This window comes from Podarcis liolepis, assembly GCF_965112155.1.
Source record: "Podarcis liolepis genome assembly, chromosome: 5".
NCBI classification, from domain to species: Eukaryota; Metazoa; Chordata; class Lepidosauria; order Squamata; family Lacertidae; genus Podarcis; species Podarcis liolepis.
In genome coordinates, this window is record NC_139556.1 from 70,457,306 (window position 1) to 70,479,396 (window position 22,091).

The 22,091-nt window shown below is 39.0% G+C and overlaps 1 protein-coding gene across 2 annotated transcripts in view; it reads left to right on the plus strand.

Annotated features, from left to right (window-relative positions):
* CLSTN2 (calsyntenin 2) overlaps positions 1-22,091 on the plus strand; it is a 322,960-nt gene that overhangs the window by 116,108 nt on the left and 184,761 nt on the right. For both annotated transcript variants that reach the window (XR_014526944.1, XM_083506385.1), the window contains exon 2: positions 4,587-4,709. Coding sequence is in view for 1 of the 2 variants with exons in the window: in XM_083506385.1 (XP_083362511.1) it covers positions 4,587-4,709 (123 nt within the window). In the remaining variant the exon portion in view is untranslated. The remainder of the gene's footprint in view (positions 1-4,586; positions 4,710-22,091) is intronic.

A 22,091-nucleotide genomic window follows, 5' to 3' on the forward strand; every position in this document is an offset into this window, starting at 1 on the left:
TAGAAAATGCATATGTCCTTTGTGAAAAGGAGAAATTTACAATATAAGGCACAAGCCATTAGGTAATTTCCATGTATTAAGAAAATAAGTAGACTTGCTAATGAGTTATTGTCAAATTGAACTATCAAGGTAAGGAACATCATAGAATAAACAAGCAAGCAAGCAAACAAAACTATAGACAAAATTTCCATTATAAGTGCATTGGGAAGCATACTGCAGAATTCAAGGGCAAACATTGATTTTTAAAAATATGACAATAGTATTTTATACTAAAATCATAAGTTGCCATCAATAATTTTGATACAATCAGTCAGGGAGAATTTCTAATTTTCACAAATATTAAGAGTTTATTGTGATGAAAGGTTTGTGCCATTCAACCAAACACTACTGTTTCAGTTTCATGATTACTAAAGTTGCTCAGAAATAAACTTCAAATAATAGTGAAGTGAAAAATGACTTGCCCAGCTATATTCTGCATGACTAAACTGTATAAAACCCTAATTTCTATGCAAATAGACTGCATTGTTGAATATTACCCAGAAACTGAGAGGAGCTGAATATGATGGAGAACAAACAGGAGATAAGAAACCATTTTGAAGTGCAGAGCTGGGAGGAATAGGTCACACAATACTGAATAAAGACTAAACCATTTAAGGTGTGTGACAGTTGAGTTCTGAAATTTGTAGATGTACTGTGAGAATGAAAATAGCCTTCAAGAACCTTTTTCTTGGAAAATGGAAGTATGCACAAAAAGAGAAAATTGCATTAAATATCACATTTAAAAGTCAGAACATATTATCATGGAGAAACACATGGTCATGAAGATACATAAACTCTGAACAACCTGGTGTGCATTTGCTGTCTGATTACTACAAATGGAACTTTCACTATGATTTTGTTAAAGGGACATCTAATGGGAGCTAGAGCCTTTGACCAGGCATAGGCAAATTTAGCCCTCCAGATGTTTTGGGACTACAACTCCCATCATCCCTGACCACTGGTCCTGTTAGCTAGGGATGATGGGAGTTGTAGTCCCAAAACACCTGGAGGGCCAAGTTTGCCTATTCCTGGCCTTTGACAAAAGAATGTGAATGTTTCTTAGGCTGCAATTCTTTGTACACTTACCTGAGAATAAGTCCTATTGAAATCAGTGAGTAGAGCTGCACAGGATTGCACTGTTAATTGTTGTGGATGATTAAGTTAATGTGAGTTCATCCATAGGTGTCTTTATTCTGCAACTGGCACACAAAGATAGAGAAAGGTCCAAGTTGGCTGAAGATGAGGTTCCTTGGGGTATGGAGGAACTTTCTAGAGATCTAATGTGGGGTAACACATTAGATCTTTATAGGCATACTCATTTGCTGCCACTTATACTCTGCTTGTGCATACGTAAAAAACCCAAGTATTACAAATGGATGATAAGTCTCCAGTTCTCTCTCACTGAAAGGAAACTAAACAGTCACTTTGCCCTTGCAGTTGTCAGTGCTCAAGGAAGTGGAAAATGTGCAGCAGTGTTCTCATGTCACAGTAAACCAGTGTTAATGATTTACCCTGGACATATAGATGGTTCCAGTTTCACCCCTGTCATTGGTTTCCCATCAAGATTTGTTTAGAGAGAAACAAACTGTGTTTCCCCAATTTATGTGTATCAGTAAGTCAAGAGTGATGTGTTTTGTTTTTCCTCCTATGCACCCTACAGAAGGAACAGTGTGGGAACCATCTGCACGTAGGCCGTTTAGTATGGTTTAGTGTAATGTGTGAACACAGCTGAAATGTTAAGTATGCTCCATGATTTGAGATGGATATTGATTTTCTCATCAAACTTAAAATTGACACAGGTATCTTTGTTGTGGGAACAAGAATTCATTGAAAGGTTGATACTTCATTCTTGGCTGCAGAATATAAACCTGCCCTATTTGTACCTATATTAAAGTAAACCTGTAGAATTTTTAAAAGGATTAGGCATATTGGGATTCTCTACCAGGAGAAAACATACCACCTGTAGTTGGTTGTAATTTATAAAACAATGGGCCCAATTCCCCTAAGTAGGTGCTCTAGCAGGAGCCAATGCAAGGCATTCTGTTGATGCAACCAGACTTCCCCTCTACTTCTCCTGTGTGCCCCTCAAATGAGCTTGGCGAAGGGTCCAGAGAACCCCCAGAACAGCATGCAAGAGAGGGCAAATTGTTTCATTGTGCAAGCTGAAATGCTTGTGCTGATGGAAAAAATGGAGGAGCATGATGTTGAATTTCTCCTAATCCTTCCTTTTCCTCTTCTATGCCTGATTTTAATATTCATAGAAAACAATTCAGAAAACCCATGAAATATTCTCATTTTTAATTCAAGATGAGGGCAAATATGTCTCTGGGAGTATAGAGCTGTGATGCACCCTCCATTTCATCATTGTCTTTGGCAGCTGACTCAAGGCTGTTATTATTGGGGCTATAGAGTTCTTATAATGTCTAACAAGTCCAAGCCCAAGTACTGTTAGAGTTGCTATTAGATTAAAAGTCCACTGAAGATGCACACACAATACATTTTGTGTGTAGAATGGTGGTGGTAGCCGAGCATTCAGACTTCATGGAATGGCTATTACTTGTAAAACTAGATGGTGTTTCTGCTATAAAGGTAGCTTTCAGACCACAGTGTGAAATCTTGAAGTGTGGAATATGAAGGTCTATTACATGCTGATGTGCACATTAGTCTAGGCAGTGTGGTTTGTGAGGTTCATTTCAAAGTGTTCCTCATTTCTCAAACTTCCACATGGCCCTAATGAGGCCACTGGTCGAGCTCTCCAATGTCTCTAGCAGAGGTCTGTTTCATCACTTCTTACCTGGTCATTTATCTGGGAATTTGTAGAGTTGAACCTGGGATCTTTTACATGCAGGGTATCTGCTCTATCGATGAGTGATGGCTCTTGCTCCCCCCTCCCTTGTAATATATACTCAGAGTCCCTACCCATATCAGCTGCATTATCATCTGCTTGATCAATCACCAAATCACGTTTCTGTACTTTGCAAAATGTTCTCGATTAATGGGCCTGCCTGACAACACAAGGATGGAGATGTTCATAAAAACATGGAGTAAAACACATACTTTAATTACTTCCCAGAATATATGCCGTAAGGATCTCCTATGTGAAACTAAAACTATAATACATTCTTAAGTGAGAAACTGTAGGTGCTCTCTTGAAAGTACATCCTATAATCAATTCAGAGGTGAAGGAGATATGGTAGCTGCATTTTTCAATACATTTCCCCCTCCATTTTGTTCCAGAAGGATTTTAATTAATCTTATCAGTAAATGAATTGCCTTTTTAAAAAAAATAGATTACTGCAGTTTGACATTGATGAGGTTGAAAGATTGTTCTTTGTAGAGAGAGGAAGTAGCTCAGTACTGTACCACATGCTTTGCATGTAAAAGATTCTAGGTTTCATTCCTGTCACTTCAAGGTAGGACAAGGAAAGACAACTGTCTTGCCTGATATGTCTATCCCATCAGAGCTCTTACCCCCTTGTTTGTTTCCTCCTTATTTCTCCCCCTGGTTTTTTAAATATGCTTTCTCTCTTTGTATGTTGCTTCAGAAAACTAGAAAGGGAAGTAGTTTATTTGATATCTAATGTTGATTTTTCATTTTAAAAAACCATTTTTTCCTGGTTCTTTAAGTTGGAAGAAAAGACACACACACAGCTCTGCTTGGTAAGCATCTGCTCTCTGTGTGTATGTGTGACAATAATGTCAGAAAGGAGTTAATTTCACTTGGCTTTACAATACAGTCGTTTCAATCCATTGTACTTACAAAAAATGCCTCAGCAAGATTTGGGTTTGTTTTGTTGTGTTCCAGTCCAATGCTGAATCCCACAGAGAAGGTGGAAAGGCAGGGGGTGAGGCAGGACAGGACTAGGATGGAGGCAAGGCTGGTCAGAAATTTCAGGACCACAGAAAGCTCCAAATGAGCAACTTACTTTGAGAAGGGTTGGGAGCAGACTGAGGCCTTATTCTCTGTTTCCAAACTTCCTCTGTCAGGTTGTACCCCCTTGTGGAGAACTTCAGAGCCTTAAAGGACCAATCCCCTGGTCTGGAGATGGGCATTCTTCCTCCATTCCATAGCCTTCCTCCCTGTGCCACTGGACTGATGAAGTGGGATGTGAGGCATCTGGTTCCTCAGGCCCAGGGGAAGGTACTTGCGAGGGTCCAGGTTCAAGCTCTGGTGGTCCCCAAGGTCCCTTTGGAGAATCCTGTCTGCCAGCCTCAGTTGCTGTGGTTCCCTGATCTCTAGCAGTCAGCTTAGAAGCAGAACTTGGTCCAGCTCCCTAGGCGGTGCCTCTGCAGCATCTGACTCTGTGTCTGGATTGCTGCTGGATTCAGGGTTCATGGTGTTGATGGTGTAATGCTGATGATGGGAATAATAATCATTTCATACCAGTTTCGCTTGCAGCTAAATTTTGGTTGAGGAGGGACTCATGCTATATTTTTCTAGTGACCCCCCCCCCATAAAAATCAAATCACGTAATTAAGCAACTTGAAAAGAGAAAGGGGAGGGAAAACTCTTATACTAATGACAATTGTTTCCTTTCTTTTCCTAGTAAACAAGCACAAGCCATGGATTGAAACATCTTATCATGGAGTTATTACTGAAAACAATGACACAGTCATTTTGGATCCTCCACTGGTTGCTTTGGACAAAGATGCCCCTGTTCCATATGCAGGTAGGAAATATTTTGTTCAATGTCACCATAAACTTTGTGTGAAGCTCATCAAATGGATTTATACAATTTGTATGCAGTATACTGATAGCACATCACACAAATGCTATGCTTCAATGTTCATTTGCCGAACCATCTAACTTGAAACCTGGGCCCATAGAGCTTGAAATGAAGCGTGTTTATGATTGTTGTGCATTCACTATAAAGACAAAATAGATCATAAGCAATGTAATACAGCAAGTTTTTTGGTTGTGGCTGTTTAGAAACTACTTGTTAGAACATCAATTCAGAGTTTGCTTTATGTAAATTGTGTATTATGATTGCCTACACTAAGCTCATTTGCTTGCAAGCAGTTGGTGAGCTACATAAAGAATATTTTACAATCACTTGCATCATGTTTAATGGTGTTTTAAGTTATTATAGTCAGAACCAAGATTGGAAGTGTTAATGGAGGGTTTCAAGATTCCTAGTGTCGTTTGTTTATGACAGATGTCTGTCTTCAGAAGTTTACAGTTGCAATTTATTTTCCTATATAGTTAATTATGAACTTCTTGAACAGAAAATAACTACCTTCTTTGTCGCATTAAATGATGTTACAAAAAGATGGGATAAAACTGCTGTCTGGTTAACAGTGCAAGAAATGTAGCATTTTATTTAAACCTTTAAAGCATGAGCATTAAATATGAGATTTGTGCAGATTTAAAGATGTATGGATTTGGAACATCAAGATTTATTTATCACTTTGGCTTGAGAATCTCTGTCCCTTCCATTTATGTGATACCTCTAGTAGTAGTATTTACTGTAGTTGTTGTGCTTTCATTATCCAATTTTCTCCCCCTGTTGTGTTACAGTAGTTTCCTACGTTTGTAGAAGCTGTTACCAATATAGATGGCATGACTAAACTTCCCCTGGTCCCTCAAATTCTGCCATAAACTAATCAGTTCCTGCAAATGGATGTGCATATTGTTAGCTTTGAAATAGTGTTTTTCATATATTAGGATGAAGCTGGAGAAAACATTTTAAGTCTTGATAGAAGTGAACTTGAACACACATTATGAGTCCTGAAAACAAATGCTTCAGAGTGCAGTGAATGGTGTGTCCAAATTATTTCTGGCACACCTATATTTTTATATCAAAGGAGATTGTCTGGTAAATGCAGTTTCTTGGGCCTTGTATAGAAGATAATAATAGTTCTAGCCTTGATTCCAAGTGCACTTTTCTTTCTTTTTCTTCTTTCCTCTCTTTTTATTGTTATTGTGGAAATCTATTATGACTGCATTCTAGCTTCAGGTTTTTTTCTTCTTGTGACATTTCTTGTCAACCATTAATTGATGAAGCCACTTAACTTCAATTGCTGTACCTCAAATCTGTTCTGAATTTTATCAACCCTTTTATTGATTCTCTGCTGGATATCTTAATATAGTATTAGTTGGAAAATTGTAAGTATCTCTTTGATATAAACAAATGAAGCATATCTATTTTGGTATTGATTTTTGTCACAGCCACTTTTTATGTAACTACAAAATGTCCCTATTCCAGAAGTATGGTCTATATCGTTAATAAATGATTTAGATTTCCCCCCCATGGATTCTTATTATGGATTTTTTTTTGTATAATTATATTGAAATATTTACTGAACTGTTGTATCATGAGTTTGCAACAAAGTCAAAAGTCAATCATTTCCTCCAACTAGAGGTTGGTCCGTGGTATTCCTCTCACATTCTGGAGATACATGGTATTTTCTGCAGTGGCTTAGATTGCAATCCTAAACACACATACCAGGGAGTGAGCTCCATTGAATACAGTCAAAGCTACTCCTGAGTAAACAAAGAGAGAATTGTGCTCTTAATATATTTTCTTAAAAATCTAGAGCAATGTTTTTCAGTGGTGGTACCATTGGTTGAAAATAAATGGTGTGGACATTTGATGTGGGATAAATATTTATTGATGTGGGATAAATATTCCTCAGGTTTTTTTTATAAACTGTAAAATGATGGCTGGAATATATCTCTGTTGTTGTTGTTTAGTCGTTTAGTCGTGTCTGACTTTTCGTGACCCCATGGACCAGAGCACGCCAGGCACTCCTGTCTTCCACTGCCTCCCGCAGCTTGGTAAAACTCATGTTGGTAGCTTCGAGAACACTGTCCAACCATCTCCTCCTCTGTCGTCCCCTTCTCCTTGTGCCCTCAATCTTTCCCAACATCAGGGTCTTTTCCAGGGAGTCTTCTCTCCTCATGATGTGGCCAAAGTATTGGAGCCTCGGCTTCATGATCTGTCCTTCCAGTGAGCACTCAGGGCTGATTTCTTTAAGAATAGATAGGTTTGATCTTCTTGCAGTTCATGGGACTCTCAAGAGTCTCCTCCAGCACCATAATTCAAAAGCATCAATTCTTCAGCGATCAGCCTTCTTTATGGTCCAGCTTTCACTTCCATACATCACTACTGGGAAAACCATAGCTTTAACTATACGGATCTTTGTCGGCAAGGTGATGTCTCCGCTTTTAAAGATGCATTCTAGGTTTGTCACTGCTTTTCTCCTAAGAAGCAGGCGTCTTTTAATTTCGTGACTGCTGTCACCATCTGCAGTGATCACGGAACCCAAGAAAGTAAAATCTCTCACTGCCTCCATTTCTTCCCCTTCTCTTTGCCAGGAGGTGATGGGACCAGTGGCCATGATCTTAGTTTTTTTTTATGTTGAGCTTCAGACCATATTTTGTGCTCTCCTCTTTCACCCTCATTAAAAGGGTCCTCCTCACTTTCTGCCATCAAGGTTGTGTTTTTTGCATACCATACACTTCAGTTATTGACCTGAAAATTTAAATCTTTATTTTGAAATAATGATTTCAGATTATGTTATTTCCAGGTAAGTATGATTAGACATACTATCAAGATTTCTTTTCTTTTTTTTATCAAATAGGAAAAACATGTATATAGTCCTTAATGGGTGAGTTTGAATACACCATCATTTTATGATGCTTAGGAGCATTGCTCTTGGATCAAAGTACATTTCTTTTGGTCTTCTATGCTGCTTAAAGCAGGAATAGGGTGTTATCTCCAGAGCTTCGGCAGTGACTTAAACTTGTCCTATAGCTGAGTCTCTTACTTGGCCTCACATTCTTAATCCAAAGGCAGGACAACCACAATTGCTGGTTAACTTGGTTGCAGGTTTGTGGTCTTCACAATTACATATGAATTTTTCAATCCATCATTTTCCCCAAGATTAACACAAAAGTCAGTAAATGCAGTTGACCTATTGTACTTGCTAAATTATATGGACACCTCATTAATATAGTCATGCCATTTAACTAACTTTCTGGTACTTTCACTGTTGGTCAATGACTGCTTATTTGTCAGGTGTGTTCACTTGTTTCGCAACTAATTTTCACTGGAGGTGGTTCCATTATGCACTACCTGTGACATACTTGATCTAAATATGGTTGATCAAACTACAGTTAGTTAGTTATAAGAAACACATATCAAACAGCAGTTTTGGATCATGATTTCTCAACTAACTGAAGTTTGAAATAAGTACAACTTTCAGTATTTGGAATAATGGGAAACTGTAGCTTGTTACATCCATAAATTCAATTTATAAATTTTCTTGTCTGTTTATAGAGAAGTGAAGGCTTGCTCTGGCCCATTCTCTTAACAGAAAATCTTGTTACATCTGAACTGAACTAATCCTAAGACTTGAACACAGCTTTGATAGACCTTATAAGGAAGATATTTCCTTGTGAAACAATTAGCAGTGAACAAGCTATGAAAGAGTGACCTCTGTCAAGGAAGTATTCTGCTGTATATCCACCAATGCCAGAAATGAAATCACTTGTCAACATTTCCACCACTGCATATGTAGTAGGAGATATGTCTGTATGTAGAAGAATAAACTTACCCATATCAGATAATCTGATAAAACATACAGACCCCAACACTTCTTTTTCCATGCACATTCTGCACATTGAAGGTACACATAGTCTCAAGAACTTTCTCTCATCCTCTATCTCTCCTCTAACCTTTTAAAACTAGAACAAACTTGGCATAAAAACAATGGTGCAAATTCATTTGAAACATGTTTCCCGGGACAATATGTTACTAGTGTAAAGCATGTAATTGTGCCCCCTTGTCCAATTTTCATTTGCCCTTAATATAGCAAGGAAAGTCAGTAGCCAAAGCAACAGTTTCAATTTTTCAGAAAGGCTGAATTCTCAGGAACCATATAACCCACTGATGATGTTTAGGAAATGTTCTGGATCACTCAGGTAATATGATTTTGATCATGAAAAATTCAGGTTGGAGTGAGCAGACTTTGGGGGGCTCTTCCAGATGAGGTTTCTGTTTTGTACTTGCCCTGCCTTATTTACTGCCTTATTTTAGAAGGTCATATTCTTAAATTAGTGGTTTGTAAAGGATGCTAAGAGTTGTTACTGCAAGTTGTTAATAATACTACAAGAGCTACAGCTGCCAGAGTTCCCTGGGAAGAGAGACTGACTGTTAAACCGCTCTGGTAATTGTAGCTCTATGATGGCAATAGGGTTCTCCAAACAATTCTCAGCACCCTTAACAAACCACAGTTCTTAGGATTCTGTGGAGGCAGCAATAACTGTTCTTCAAATGAATGGTGCAGACAAGGCCTTAGTGAAAGATACAGTAAATGGAATTGTTGTAGCATGTAGCATATGGGTACTGGACAGGAAGTGTTAAAGAGAAAATTAACACGTGATCTATAATAAATATGCTATGCACAATGCTCTTGATTCATTTGTTACAGTTGAAATGCTATGGTATGTGGGCAACTTGTTATGAGAAAAATGTGTCCTTTAACTAGATCATCGAATTCGGAGGGAAAGAATTAAACTTATCTGGTTTTCATAGGATGGTCTGTTGTTTACTCCACAAGAGTAAATGGCTAACAGTGATAGAAATCAGGTGTGTTATTAGAATTCTTCAATGCCTACTGTTGATGGACTTGCCAGTATATAAACCATTTATTTATTCATTCATTCCAATTCTTTATATACTGCTTAATTACTGATGTTTCTCAGCACTAATAGTCTAAATTATGTCAATGCTCAAAGATAAATAACTGTGCATTTACAAGCATTTTCATGAATTTAAATTCCAACATAGGAGCTGTCAGTCTGTAATGGGAAAGGAAAGCACCTAAAGATATACTGTTGCACTAGACAATGTTTCGTTTACAGGCAGCAGCCTACTTCACGATATAAAATTGTGGGATCGCTGCCAATGTTAGTAACACTGCTAAATTGGGTTGAATTAAAGCCTCCTACAGTTAATATTATGCAGGTGCTTGAGGGATTTCTAATGAACTTATGGGTTCACTGTAGGGAGGTGAAACATTTAGAAGGTTTTAAAGGCTTAAAATCTTGAATCAGATGCATTAAGATCTTGGAGATAATGGAGCTATGGTAATCTATGTTCCTTGTGAGCATTCTGTCCTTTTTCAAGGACACAGACTATGGAGAATCTATGGCACAATATAATTAGATTATTATAATATCCCTTCCATGTTGGAAAAATAATCATGACATTAGTATGGTTACAAAAAATTAATCTGAATTTGCACTGAGGATGGCAATTCCATTAGTTTTCATGAACTATGCTTATTACATTTTTCACTAAATCCGGTCTTAGGTTTGCTCCCAAGATTCAGAGGTCCTCAAAAAATAATTAGCCTAGTTCATGTGCTCTTTAATGGTAAAATAAAATTGTTCTGGAAACCTGGACTGATTTTCAACTAAATAAAATGGGAGACTTCCTGCAAATATTCAGTAGTGCAATGCAATCTTTAGATACTATACTGCAGTTATTGATATAGCTGATGAGAGGATTTTTACAGAAATTCTTTTGTTTCCATTTGTTATCTTTCATGTGGGCCATGAGCTGAATACTTGGTGCTCCTTAAGCCTATGTTATAATAAATGGATTATTGTCTCGGGAGAGTTCAGTAGTAAATGCTGCTGGCTTCTAAAGAACATATTTAAGAGTTAAAATATATAATTCCAAATTTAGACATAAGTTAAAAGGTCATTTGAGGACTAATTAAGAACACAGGAAAGTTATCATAAACAACCAGCTGGCTGTGTCAACATACCTTGCAGCTAGTTTGCTACAGTTTCAGGTTCTTTCCTGGTTTATATAACCTTTTAATTAGATATGTTAGGGAATACTGGGTATTATTATTTATTATATTTTATTTTAAAACACTAGCAGTCTCTTTTTATTTAGCTAAAGCCAAAATAATTTAAAACCTGTCTGTTGAAAATAACAATTGATATAGACTGTGGCCACCAAAATAAAGTGGCCACCAGTACTTCCACTTCGTTGATCAGTTCCTCCCTGTTGGTGATGTCCAGTTCCAAGATAGATTCTTGCCAACTTCTGTGAGGTGCAACTCGTCTCTTGCCAGAATTCCTTCCTCAAGGAAGTGAAGACCATGGTCCAGAAGCCCAATCTTTCCTGGTGACGCCACATGTGCAGCTTCCTGGGCCTAAACACTCAACACCTGTGCTCCAAGGAAGTGCCCATAAATCTAACCTCCTGGGTGCTGCTTATGAAAACCTGATGATGCCTGACTTTGGGGGGCTTGTAGCCTAACAGAGTCTTTACTACTTCTCTGTGAGTCTAAAGCTGCAGTGGGACAGGCTATCACAGAGAAGTGCCCTTAACACATAGATCTGTGCAGGCATGTGAACCCTTCATATGGTCACCAAGTGCATGTGGCTGCTGAGGTGTGTGGACTGTGGTAAGGATGTCTGTGCACCCCCTTCAGTGCGTGAGAAGCAAATACTCCGATCACCAAACTTCCAAGGAACAATATTTCCTTCATAACAAGTGGCATCCACTGTCTGGAAGATCATTAGACCAGGGTGTCAGAGAAAGTATGCCATGATTGGGAAATGCACTGCTCCTAATGTTTGATGGATAAACATGAAGTGTGTGGGAAAATCACACATAGTTACAAGGCTTAGGGCTTTTCAGTTTAGAAAAAAAGGCAGGAAGAGAGGAGATTAAGCGTGCTGTGGAAGAAAGTATTGTTGCATGCCTCCCTAGTCTCTCAACAGTGTGATATTCTAGGGGTTTCAGTCATTTATCCAGGGTTCATGTTTTTTATTTTGGAAATGATGCACAGCAGAGACTGGTTTATGTACAACCTGAGCCTGCGATGGAGGGGTTCAGAGCATTAATAACCCAAAAGGATCTTGTTTCTCCTGTAGCCACAGCCTTAGATTTTGGCAAAACCTATTGGTGTTTTGCAACTTTCTGACCAGTTGCAGGACCTTAGCCAGACCTAGCAGAGTTAACGCAGAATCCATGGAAGCAATTGGCGACTTGGCTGCAGACAGGATAGACGAAGCAGGAACCAGGAACTTGTAGTTAGGTGTTTATATATATAGTGGACTATATACAGGAACAGAACACGGATCTTTTGCTAGCTCTCTCTGACACAACTCACAACTCCTACACTGACACAGAACTCTGAACTCTAACACATTCCAGTTAGTAGGCCATTAATTATCACTCCCTTGAGAGAGCTTGACCAAACCGGGAGCTGTCTCCATGTCTCTGTTATCACCAGGCAGACTTACTCCTTCAGATTGCCTTCTGGCTGTCTGCCAAACCTTAATTGACTCTGTGTGAGTAGCTGCACGTACTCAGATTCCCAACATTAGATTCAAACAGAAATCACACGTTGTTCTCAAGCATTGCTCTGACTCTCTCTCCAGCTTGCTGCTTTACCTCTAGGTCCCTCTTCTTCAAACTCTGGCTTTTTCTGTTGCTGTCTCACAACCAAACCTTTAACCCTCCTTAATGGCTTATCACCTAGTCCTAGGCTATAACCTCACCAGGAGGCTAGGCTGGCTATTCCAATAATTAGAAGTGGTTTTAACACTTGCTGGATCCAGGGATTAGAGGGATCTGGCATGCGGCTTAACGCCCCAAACTCATAACAGTTTGTTGAGGGAGAGTTTTTCTCCTTCTCTTAGAACCCAGAGTCATCCAATGAAATGGATGGAAATTGACAATTCAAGACAGAGAAGAAGTACTCCTTCACACCGTAAAGGAAGAAGATATCCTAGAATAAAAAAGTTTAAACACACTTTCACATCTTTGGGAAAATCTCATTTAATTTCCTATTGAAACTCAGAATGTTGCTGCTAGGCTGATTTTGAACACTAGATGTAAGTCATACTTTCCCCATTTGATGTTTAATAGGACAGTTGTATTCTAGTATTCTATTTCTGTATTCAAGTATTCTGGTCTCCCCCCCCCCCAAATTAACTGTGTAATAAAATTGTTGCTGCACAGCAGGTCTAGCAATAAAAGATGTGAGATAATGAAGCAAAACTTTTGGGTCAGTTCCTGGTGGATGAACCTATGGGAAGAAAAGTTATCCCTATCAGGTACACGTTCCAATTACTCTTTCTCTGCCCTTGCTGAATCTTGCTGTTTGGTCCTCCTTTTTAAATTAGGACCGACAAGCCAGTCTCCCACTTTAGCAAGTGTGAAGGAATGTAATTGCTCCCCTGTTTTATGTTCCCCCCTTTCTTTTTTTCTTGTAAAACGGTTGCTTTCTCTTCTAGAAGCTTTTCTGACCAAGAGGTTAAAAAGTTGACAGGAGAGTCAAGAGTTCAACCCAATAACTGACGTAGATTTCACCCTGCTCTTGAAACTGAAAGGGGGAAAAGAAGCCAAATAAATTACAGTTAAGATAAATTTAATTGTAATGCTAACTCTATAGCCCATCTTAATTGGGCAAGAGATGGGAGAGGAATAGAAAGAAGTAAAATCTGGCAGAGAGAGAAAGAAAAACATGGAAGAGAAATCTAAATTCAGGGGGTAAAAAGGATCTTTCACAGAGATGGTTAGAAATTGCTTGACTGTTAAGTACTGGCTTACGTAGGGAAGGAGCCCAGACCATGCTTAGCTGGGTGCATTTTTCTATACTACATTCAGTTTTCTCTTAGTAAAAGTTAGGTTTGTTTTTGAAAAATCTTTTAGGCTTTCTTATTCATTTCACACCTAATTCCCGTATCACACAACCAGTACAAAGAGTTGGCTGGGCCTGTAAACAAGTTCCAAAGAACACCACCAGAGCAGGGAGAGTGAAGTCTGTAAACTGTGAACTGTTCAAGTGCAGTAGAGCATATTTCCAAGGCCATTTTAAGATGCTAAGAGGCCCAGAGCAAAATGGTCATTTTAGGCCCCTCCCTCAAAGAATCCTGGGTAATGTAGTTTTTTTTAAGGGACCTGAGAGTTGTTAGGAGACCCTTAACCAACCACATGCCCCAGGATTGTTTGGAAAAGGCCATGACACTTAAAGTGGAATAAAAATGCTTTAATGTATGGTGTGAATGTCCAGTCATGCCCTACAGAATCTATACACTTACACACACACTATTAGCATCGTCAGTCATGTCCAATGAGAACTGAAATGGTATGATTAACAGTGTTTCTCAATGTGATAAAAGCTGCAAGAAATTAATTAAAACCATAGTATTTGGAAAGGTTTCAAGGGGAGTTAAATAAATATTTCCCTACATCAGAATCACCAACTTTAAAAAGCATCTATCCTTTTAACATGGCCTACCACGAATAATTATGAATATCCATTTCTTATGTTGATTGTTTCCATTTTATTTGGCAGCCAATACTTAAATGAAGGTCTTTAAAATGTCTCTGCTCATTTGAAATTCAGTGAGAAGTGCAGTTGGGACAGCTGAGAGGAAATGGACTGTTTTAGTTAACTCTTCTTGGCAAAATGACTAGACTGAGTTGAGTAAGTACTTTGGCACCAGTTCAGAGCCATATTTTATTACCCTGTATATGTATACGTATTCTTGATGCTGTCTATAATCACATGAAAATAATCAAATGCCAGATGTCCTTGGTGAACCTTGAAAATTTATATAAGATAATTAATTTTTATGTGTCATTATCTTGGTTTTTTTGTGTGTGTTTTTTGGAGAAGAGTGCATAACAAATAACACTCCAAATATTCACTCACAATGACACTGATATTTGTTTGTTTGTTTAAGCAAGCAGCTTAATTGTTTACTGTTAGCATAAGAATAACCTGTTAATTTGGGGGAAGCTTAGTTTCCAAGTGATGTTAACCATTAATTTCATATTTACTTATTTAGTGTCATGCTTATAGTAGCACCTAAATAAGCAGGTAGTCTTGTTTCAATCTTTTCTTCTTCTGCCTTAATTAACATCAGTTTTATATATTTGGGCATTGGTTAGTGAGAGTCCATGAGCTTTAGAAAGCTGCATGAAAATAAAAAAAGGCAGTTAATTAACATGGGAAACTGCCAGGGCTCTCTTCAGGGTACTTCTCTTCCCTTGAAGCTGTGGAATCAGAGTTGGCAAGGCTGTGAGAGACTGCACTGAAGAACGATGAGTCCAATGACCATAATGGGCTGTGGCAAATGGAGAAGGGAAAGATGGTCCGGGACAGGGGTTGGCAAAGTCTTTTTTACCAGCGGGCTGGTCCACTGTCCCTCAGACCTTGTGGTGAGCCGGAGAAGCGGCACCGGTGAGGAGGGAGCTGGAATAAGAGGTGAGGGGGGGCAAATAGTCTTCCTCCCCAGCCACTGCCACTGCCTCCGCTGCTGCTGCTGCTGCTTCTTAATAGGCAGAGCGAGCTTGTCCGCTCTGCTCTCTGGCCCACAGGAGCACCAGGGCGGCAAGGGCGATGGGAGGAAGAGGCCGAGTGGTGATGGGAGGAAGACGTTGAGTTGTGGTGGCTCTGCCGGTGACGGGAAGAAGAGGCCGAGCGGGGGCAGCTCTGCCGGTGATAGGAGGAAGAGGCTGAGTGGCGGTGGCTCTACCAATCAAACCCCATGCCTGGTTTACCTTAGTGCGGCGCAGAGATGTCTCTGCCAATCAAACGCCGCTGAGGTAAACCAGGTGAGTGTTTGAGTGGTAGAGCCGCTGCTGCTTGGCCTCTTCCTCCCGTCGCCATTGCCGGGAGTCTCGACTTCGCGGTGCAGACCGGATTTAGGACCCAGATGGGCCTGATCCGGCTCGGAGACCGTAATTTGCCGACCCCTGGTCCAGGATATGCACCTTTAAATGGCCCTTTGGAGGGCAAGTTGTAGATGGATATGGAGAAAAGGAAATCACAAACTGAATAAAATTAAATGGTGCTGGATAGAAAGCCAGAGAAGATACCTGGGGCATAGTGAGAGATGGTCAAAAAGGAAGGGCTGGCCAGAGGGAAAGATGGAGAGGCAGGTAGCTAGACTCTGCAAGCGCCAAAAGAAGCTGCTACCCTTGTTCTGATGCATCTATGTCAGTTATCCATGCAGCAAGGCAGGACAATAATTGCATCCAACAAAGGCTATAGAACAAGAGGCTTTATGAATGTTCTTTTCCAGTTCATTTTTACCAAGTGTCACAATCCCCTGGCTTGCAGGTAAGCACTTCCTCACCTGTAGGGAACTGAATCTGTGACCGTCCTGTGTCAGGCTCTGGACTACTAGTCTTAGGTTCCATGTGCTCAGCATCAAATATAAAGGGATAAAAGATCCAGCTTTTATTTAAGACATATTTCTTGCAATTGGAACATAGTAGTTATATTGTTTTTTAAAATGGATATGATTTATACCAGAATGTCACAATTAATCTGAATGCATTTTTTAAAATAGAAGGGTAAAGGGGTATAGAATAATTAGTGTCACATAACCGTTCTCTTTGTTGATTTGACGCTATAATTGTTTTTAGACAATTGATGTGGAGTTATAGCTATTTATAGGTTATTTATTAATGTGGTTTTGAAAATAAATATATAGTTGCAATCTGAGGTTGTTCCTCTTGGACTTTGATGGATGATTAAACATTTAAAAGGTTCTATATGGGAGCACATGAATTAGACTCTAATGTGCTTTCAGAAAAGTCAAGTAGGCTTATAAATATCACACAAGTTATTTTTAAAATTGTTATGGATGAAAATATTCAGTGCAAAATAATTTCCTTCTCTAGGTAAATTTATTGGGCTGAATCCAAACCTTAGTAATGTTTAGAATAGACTCACTGAAATCAATAGGGCTTAAGTGACAACTAACTTGAGTCTCACTTATTTCAGTGGGTCTACTCTTAATGAGTAAGTCTGAATGCACTTTGATTTGGAAACTAACTGGCAGCCAGTATAGTCAGGCCAGGATCAATGGTGAGCAACCTGGCTGCCAAATTCTGCCCCAGCTGAAGTTTCTGCACTATCTTCAGAGGCACCAGTGGCGTAGCGTGGGGGGTGCAGGGGGGCCGGCCGCACCGGGCGCAACATCTGGGGGTTAGGGTTAGGGGGCGCAAATCCACGGGTTAGGGGGCGCAAATTACTTGCCTTGTCCCGGGTGCTGACAACCCACGCTACGCCACTGAGAGGCACCCCCATGTATAAACATGTTGCAGTAATCTAACCTAGAGGTTACAAGACAACAGAAGTTAGGATATCCCTGTCCAGGGGCATAGCTGGGCCACCAGCCAAAGCTGATGGAAGGCAGTCTAGGCCACTGAGGCCACCTGAATCTCAAGTGACAGCAAAGGATCCAGGAGTAGCCCCAAGCTCCTTCAGAGGAAGTTCAACCCCAGCAAGAGCAGGCAACCTCCCACCCATTTGGTCCAGGGAACCACCCACTTGTTGGAGTTGGAACTTAACGAGTTAAGTTCTTCCCATGATGCCACACCATTCTGACGTCAATTTTGGAAGCTGGGAGGAGCTAGGGCAAAAGATTGTCAGTCCCACTCTGTGTTCCGTGGGGAAAAGACGCAGGTTTGGCATGGCTGCAAATAGTCCTGGAAATTCCTGAGAAATGTTGGAATAAAAGCTGTAAATAGACAAACTGGACTCTGTGTGTTTGTCTGGAAGCTGAATCAAGCTGGTGACAGTTCTACACCGCTGTGTGAAACTCTGCTGAGCCGTGACGGAGATGCGCTGCAGAAGTGTGCCGGGCAGCCATATATCGCTAATCGAGGTTCGTAAATCAATTAGCGGGAGTCACGGCTAATAACAAATGTCACACCACTAACAGTGCCTCAGTCTCATCTTGATTGAGTTTCAATTTGTTGGCTCTCATCCAGTCCATTATCGAGGCAAGACAGTGCTCTAGCACATCTACTGCAGATATAAAGGAGAAGTAGAACTGCGTGTCATCAGCATATTGCTGACGATGTACTCTAAAACTCTGGATTACTTCACTCAGAAGTTTCACGTACATCTTAAACCGCATAAACATTTAAACATGTTTTCTTCATTCATCTCCTTTCAGGCAGTAAGAAGTTTCCTTTTCATCGGTTGTGTGTATATTATATAATATTAAATCCTTACTTCTTCCCATCTTGGGACTAAATTTTGTTTCAAATTCTTCACCCCAAATGTGAATTAGAAATAATGCGCTTCTTTTCCTATGCAATGATAAAATGCCACTTGATTTTAAACATTCAAATGTTTAAATGTTAACATTCACATTTCCAAAAAGAAAAATACTATCCTAATCATGAATGAAATTGCCATGTATTCCAGTTGTCCCTTTGAAGACACACTGGTTATACCTCTAGGAAGCAAAATGTCTAAAATTACTACTGAGTGTTTATTAGGAATATTATATCTATCTGGGGTGTACAATTTTTATATTCATAACTGGTCATTTGATTAAAAACACTATTTTATTTTATTTTTGGAAATGGGCACTCCACTAAATTATTGATTTGTTAGTGTGCCTGACAGGTGTAATAGGCATTTCTGACAACATTTCTGTTGCTCAGTGACATGGTAGACTTGGAAGACTTCCACTCATTTTAATGAAGAGAAGTTACGAGCCAAGAAAGAAAAGGCAGCATTTTGTTTAATGCTGAATTTGCAGCATAGAAATCAAATGAAGTACATGGCTACAATTGGCAAACTATGACACAAAATACAGAAATATACTAATACCACGTTCACAACTATTCGGTTGATGATCTGACAATTTAACAGCACAGTAAAGAGAAACTTAAATAGAAGTTTACCTTGGATTAGAAAAAATACAAAATAATCCAAGAAAAAAATACAAAAGATATTAAGACAATTCTAGCATGGTTAATGAGCAGTCAAAGAAGCTATAAAAGACAGGAAGTCTAAGTGGAAGTCCTTCCTAAAATGAAGAAGAATGCAAATTCCAGAAAACCAGGTGTCAGTAATAAGGCATGTGAGAAAGTTTTGAGTATATTGCTAGATTTTTTAAGACAAACAATAAAACTTCTTAATCTATATTAAAAGCAAGAAATTAGCCACAGAGGTGCTTGCACTATATTTAAAATGATGGAGTGAGAAGATTACTTAAGGAGGACAAGGGGGCTGTTGAGGAGAGACTATACTAATTGTTTGCATTAGTTTCCAGAGCAGAATAAATTGGACAGATACTCACACCTGATCTGTACACGTGTCTTTGTGTGTGTGAAGACACTGGATGAATTCTGTCAATAACTAACAGGAGAAGAAGTTGTATACAGATTTGTATAACTGAAAGTTGATAGGAATATATTTGAGTTGTAAAGGGACTCATATGTAGAATGATTAATCTTACACAAATATGCAGTGTCCCATATCAGATGTTTGGCTCAAAAGAATGTAACACTAATATTAAACGAGGTGTGAAAATACTTAACAAAGTCTCTGGAGAAATATGAAAATGTCATGGAACAAGAAAATGTGACTAGAGGGTCAGAGGCAGAGGATCGGGATAAATTGACTGTTTTTACAATTAAGTGAGGTTATTAATTGAGTTTCCTAAGCATCTGCATTGTTATTTAATTTATTCATAACTAAATTAATTATGTAATGGTGTTAGAGTGACTCATGCCATGGACAAGGTTGTGGATGATACATGATTAACCAGGATAGTGAGGAACAAAGCAGTTTTATTTTTTTTTAAAAAAAAAAAACCCACCACTTTATCCAATCCAAAAAGTGATTCATGCTCTTAGCTGAGTGCTTATCAAGATTATGGAGATTATGTCATATATTGATTTGTCTTTGTGTTCTCTTTGTGCCTCATACAGCCTGAATCATACCCCTCATGAAGCAGTCACATATTTGTTTTATGTGTATCCTTGATACATTAAATATATGTATACATCAGAGACATGTGTTTGATAGTGGGTTCCAGTCTACAGAACATTATTCCATAATGCATTTGTTAGTCCTATGGCACATATAAATCTCTCTGTTTTTTGCTGCAGTGGAATAACATGGCTACCACTGGGAGTTTGTCTCATTTGTTTAATACATTTAGATGCATTAAATTTACATAATATCTTTATTTAACACACTTCAGAACACTTCACCAAACAGACCCAATATACAAATTAATAATTATTAGGAATAACTGTAATTCAGTATAACTGGAATGGTTAGCAATGGACAGCACCTTGAAAGTTCTATGAGAATAACTCTTTCACTGTCCTGCTCCCACTAGCTATGTGATCATCTGTATTTTGTCACTTAGTTAGCACAATGTCATGGGCCAGGAATTGGCTTCACCTGCTGAGCCAGGTGAATTGGCTTCACCTGCTGCCTGAAGGTGCAGAAAGCAGAGTGTCTCCACCTTTCAACTTTCTTGCTCCTGATGTGAACCAGCTGGCTCCAGTTTTCTTAAGCAGGGTTTCCAGCCTCAGCCAGTTGCTGGAAACAACATTTGTTGTTCCTGGAGAGATCTTGCTGCTTCTTGTTTTTTTGTGAGCTTGGACTCTTGGCTTTCTTGACCCCTGGACCATCTGATTGAACTGAGATACTCCTGACCTTAGGACTGGACTGAACCTTGCATTCAGACTCTGCCCCCAGGCAAGTACCCCCCTGAGACTTGGCTGGCCTCGCCCAACACACAACTCTGCCATGGCTGAACAGCACAAGACTACAACACACTATAGGGGAAGATATTTACAGGTAAGGCATCAGTACAAACATTTCTGGTTACAATCTAATATTGCTTGAGGCTCAAAGCTTTAGGCTTTGTCAGTACATCTGACCTTTTGCAGTTTCTGGAAGAGAGCACATTGTTAGGATATCAGGCTCTTTAGAGGAACATATTCAACTTTAATGTAGTGCAACAATCTTCCTTTGTTGACACACTTGAGACCCTTCTCTGCTGAGTACTAAAACCTGTCTGTAGAATTATATAAAATCAGTCTGTCATCTAGTCATAATGGCAGGGTTATGAATTCTTAAATTTTGGTGTATTGATAATCCTGATAGGCTGAACTGTTTTCATAGACATACCTGTCCAATTACTTGGAATGACAAAGACCAGTTTATTGATTAGTGACAACCAAGCTAGCTTTGTTTTAAATGTTGATGAAATACAGTACTGTACAATATTTGAAGTTAGCTTGTAAATCTAAAATCCAGGGGATGGGGCGGTGAAAATTCAGAAACATTTAGAAAACAAAACAAGTTTCTTTGCACTGTTGATAAATTAGAGAAGGAACATTTGGTCAATAGCAAGTTCATATATTGAGGATGGTTAATAAAGTATGCGTTGCTGTTTTTAGTAACTGTTTCCTTGAGATAATCAGGCAGCATGCATTGTGAATAGTAGTGCTATGTTGAGAACTTTCTTTCAGTTTCTTGCTACAGCCTGATCAAGCAACAACAGATTTAGGTGCATCTGAATGATGTGTGATTGCTCATGCTACTTTCCAATCCTGGAAATGAAAACATCATAAAGTCATCATGAAAAGGGGCTTTCATTTGCTGCTCTTCTAATATAAAGCAAAGGACTGCTTAATGTGACATATGTAAGAATTTATAAGAATGGCTAGGAAAACATGACTACAATTTTAGGGAAGAGTTTGCTGGCTGACATTCAGGAAACTTGGTTTTGTGAAATCTCTCAAGAGTAATTGCCCTCTCTAAAACAGCAGAGAATTTCAGAAAGGAGAATTCATTGACTTTAAAAAATAAAATGAAAAACCATACAAAATCAAAAGGAAATAATTTAGGAGTTACTTGTCTTCTATATGCATTATCTAATCTGCTCTTATGGCTGGCTGGAGGAGACAACCAAAAGTGTTAAATACAGTGTTTTGTCCAGATGCTCAGTTTCTCCCATCAAAAAGTATGCCACACTGTGTTTTATACTAAGAGAATGAAAAGCCAGCAACCTTTTTGACCACAGTATATTTGTTCAGGTCTGTCTTTCAAGATGGAAAATGACCTCTGGTTCCACTATTACAGGTTGTTGACAGGGGTTTTTTATTTTACTTTTGCTCTTATTAAATATACATGACTATGCTACAAGGAAACAAAACACACATTAAGCTCCTCAAAGTGCTACTTTCAGAGTGGTCTTAGTTAAGGGCTGTTCAGATGAAGTGTGTCAGGTAATT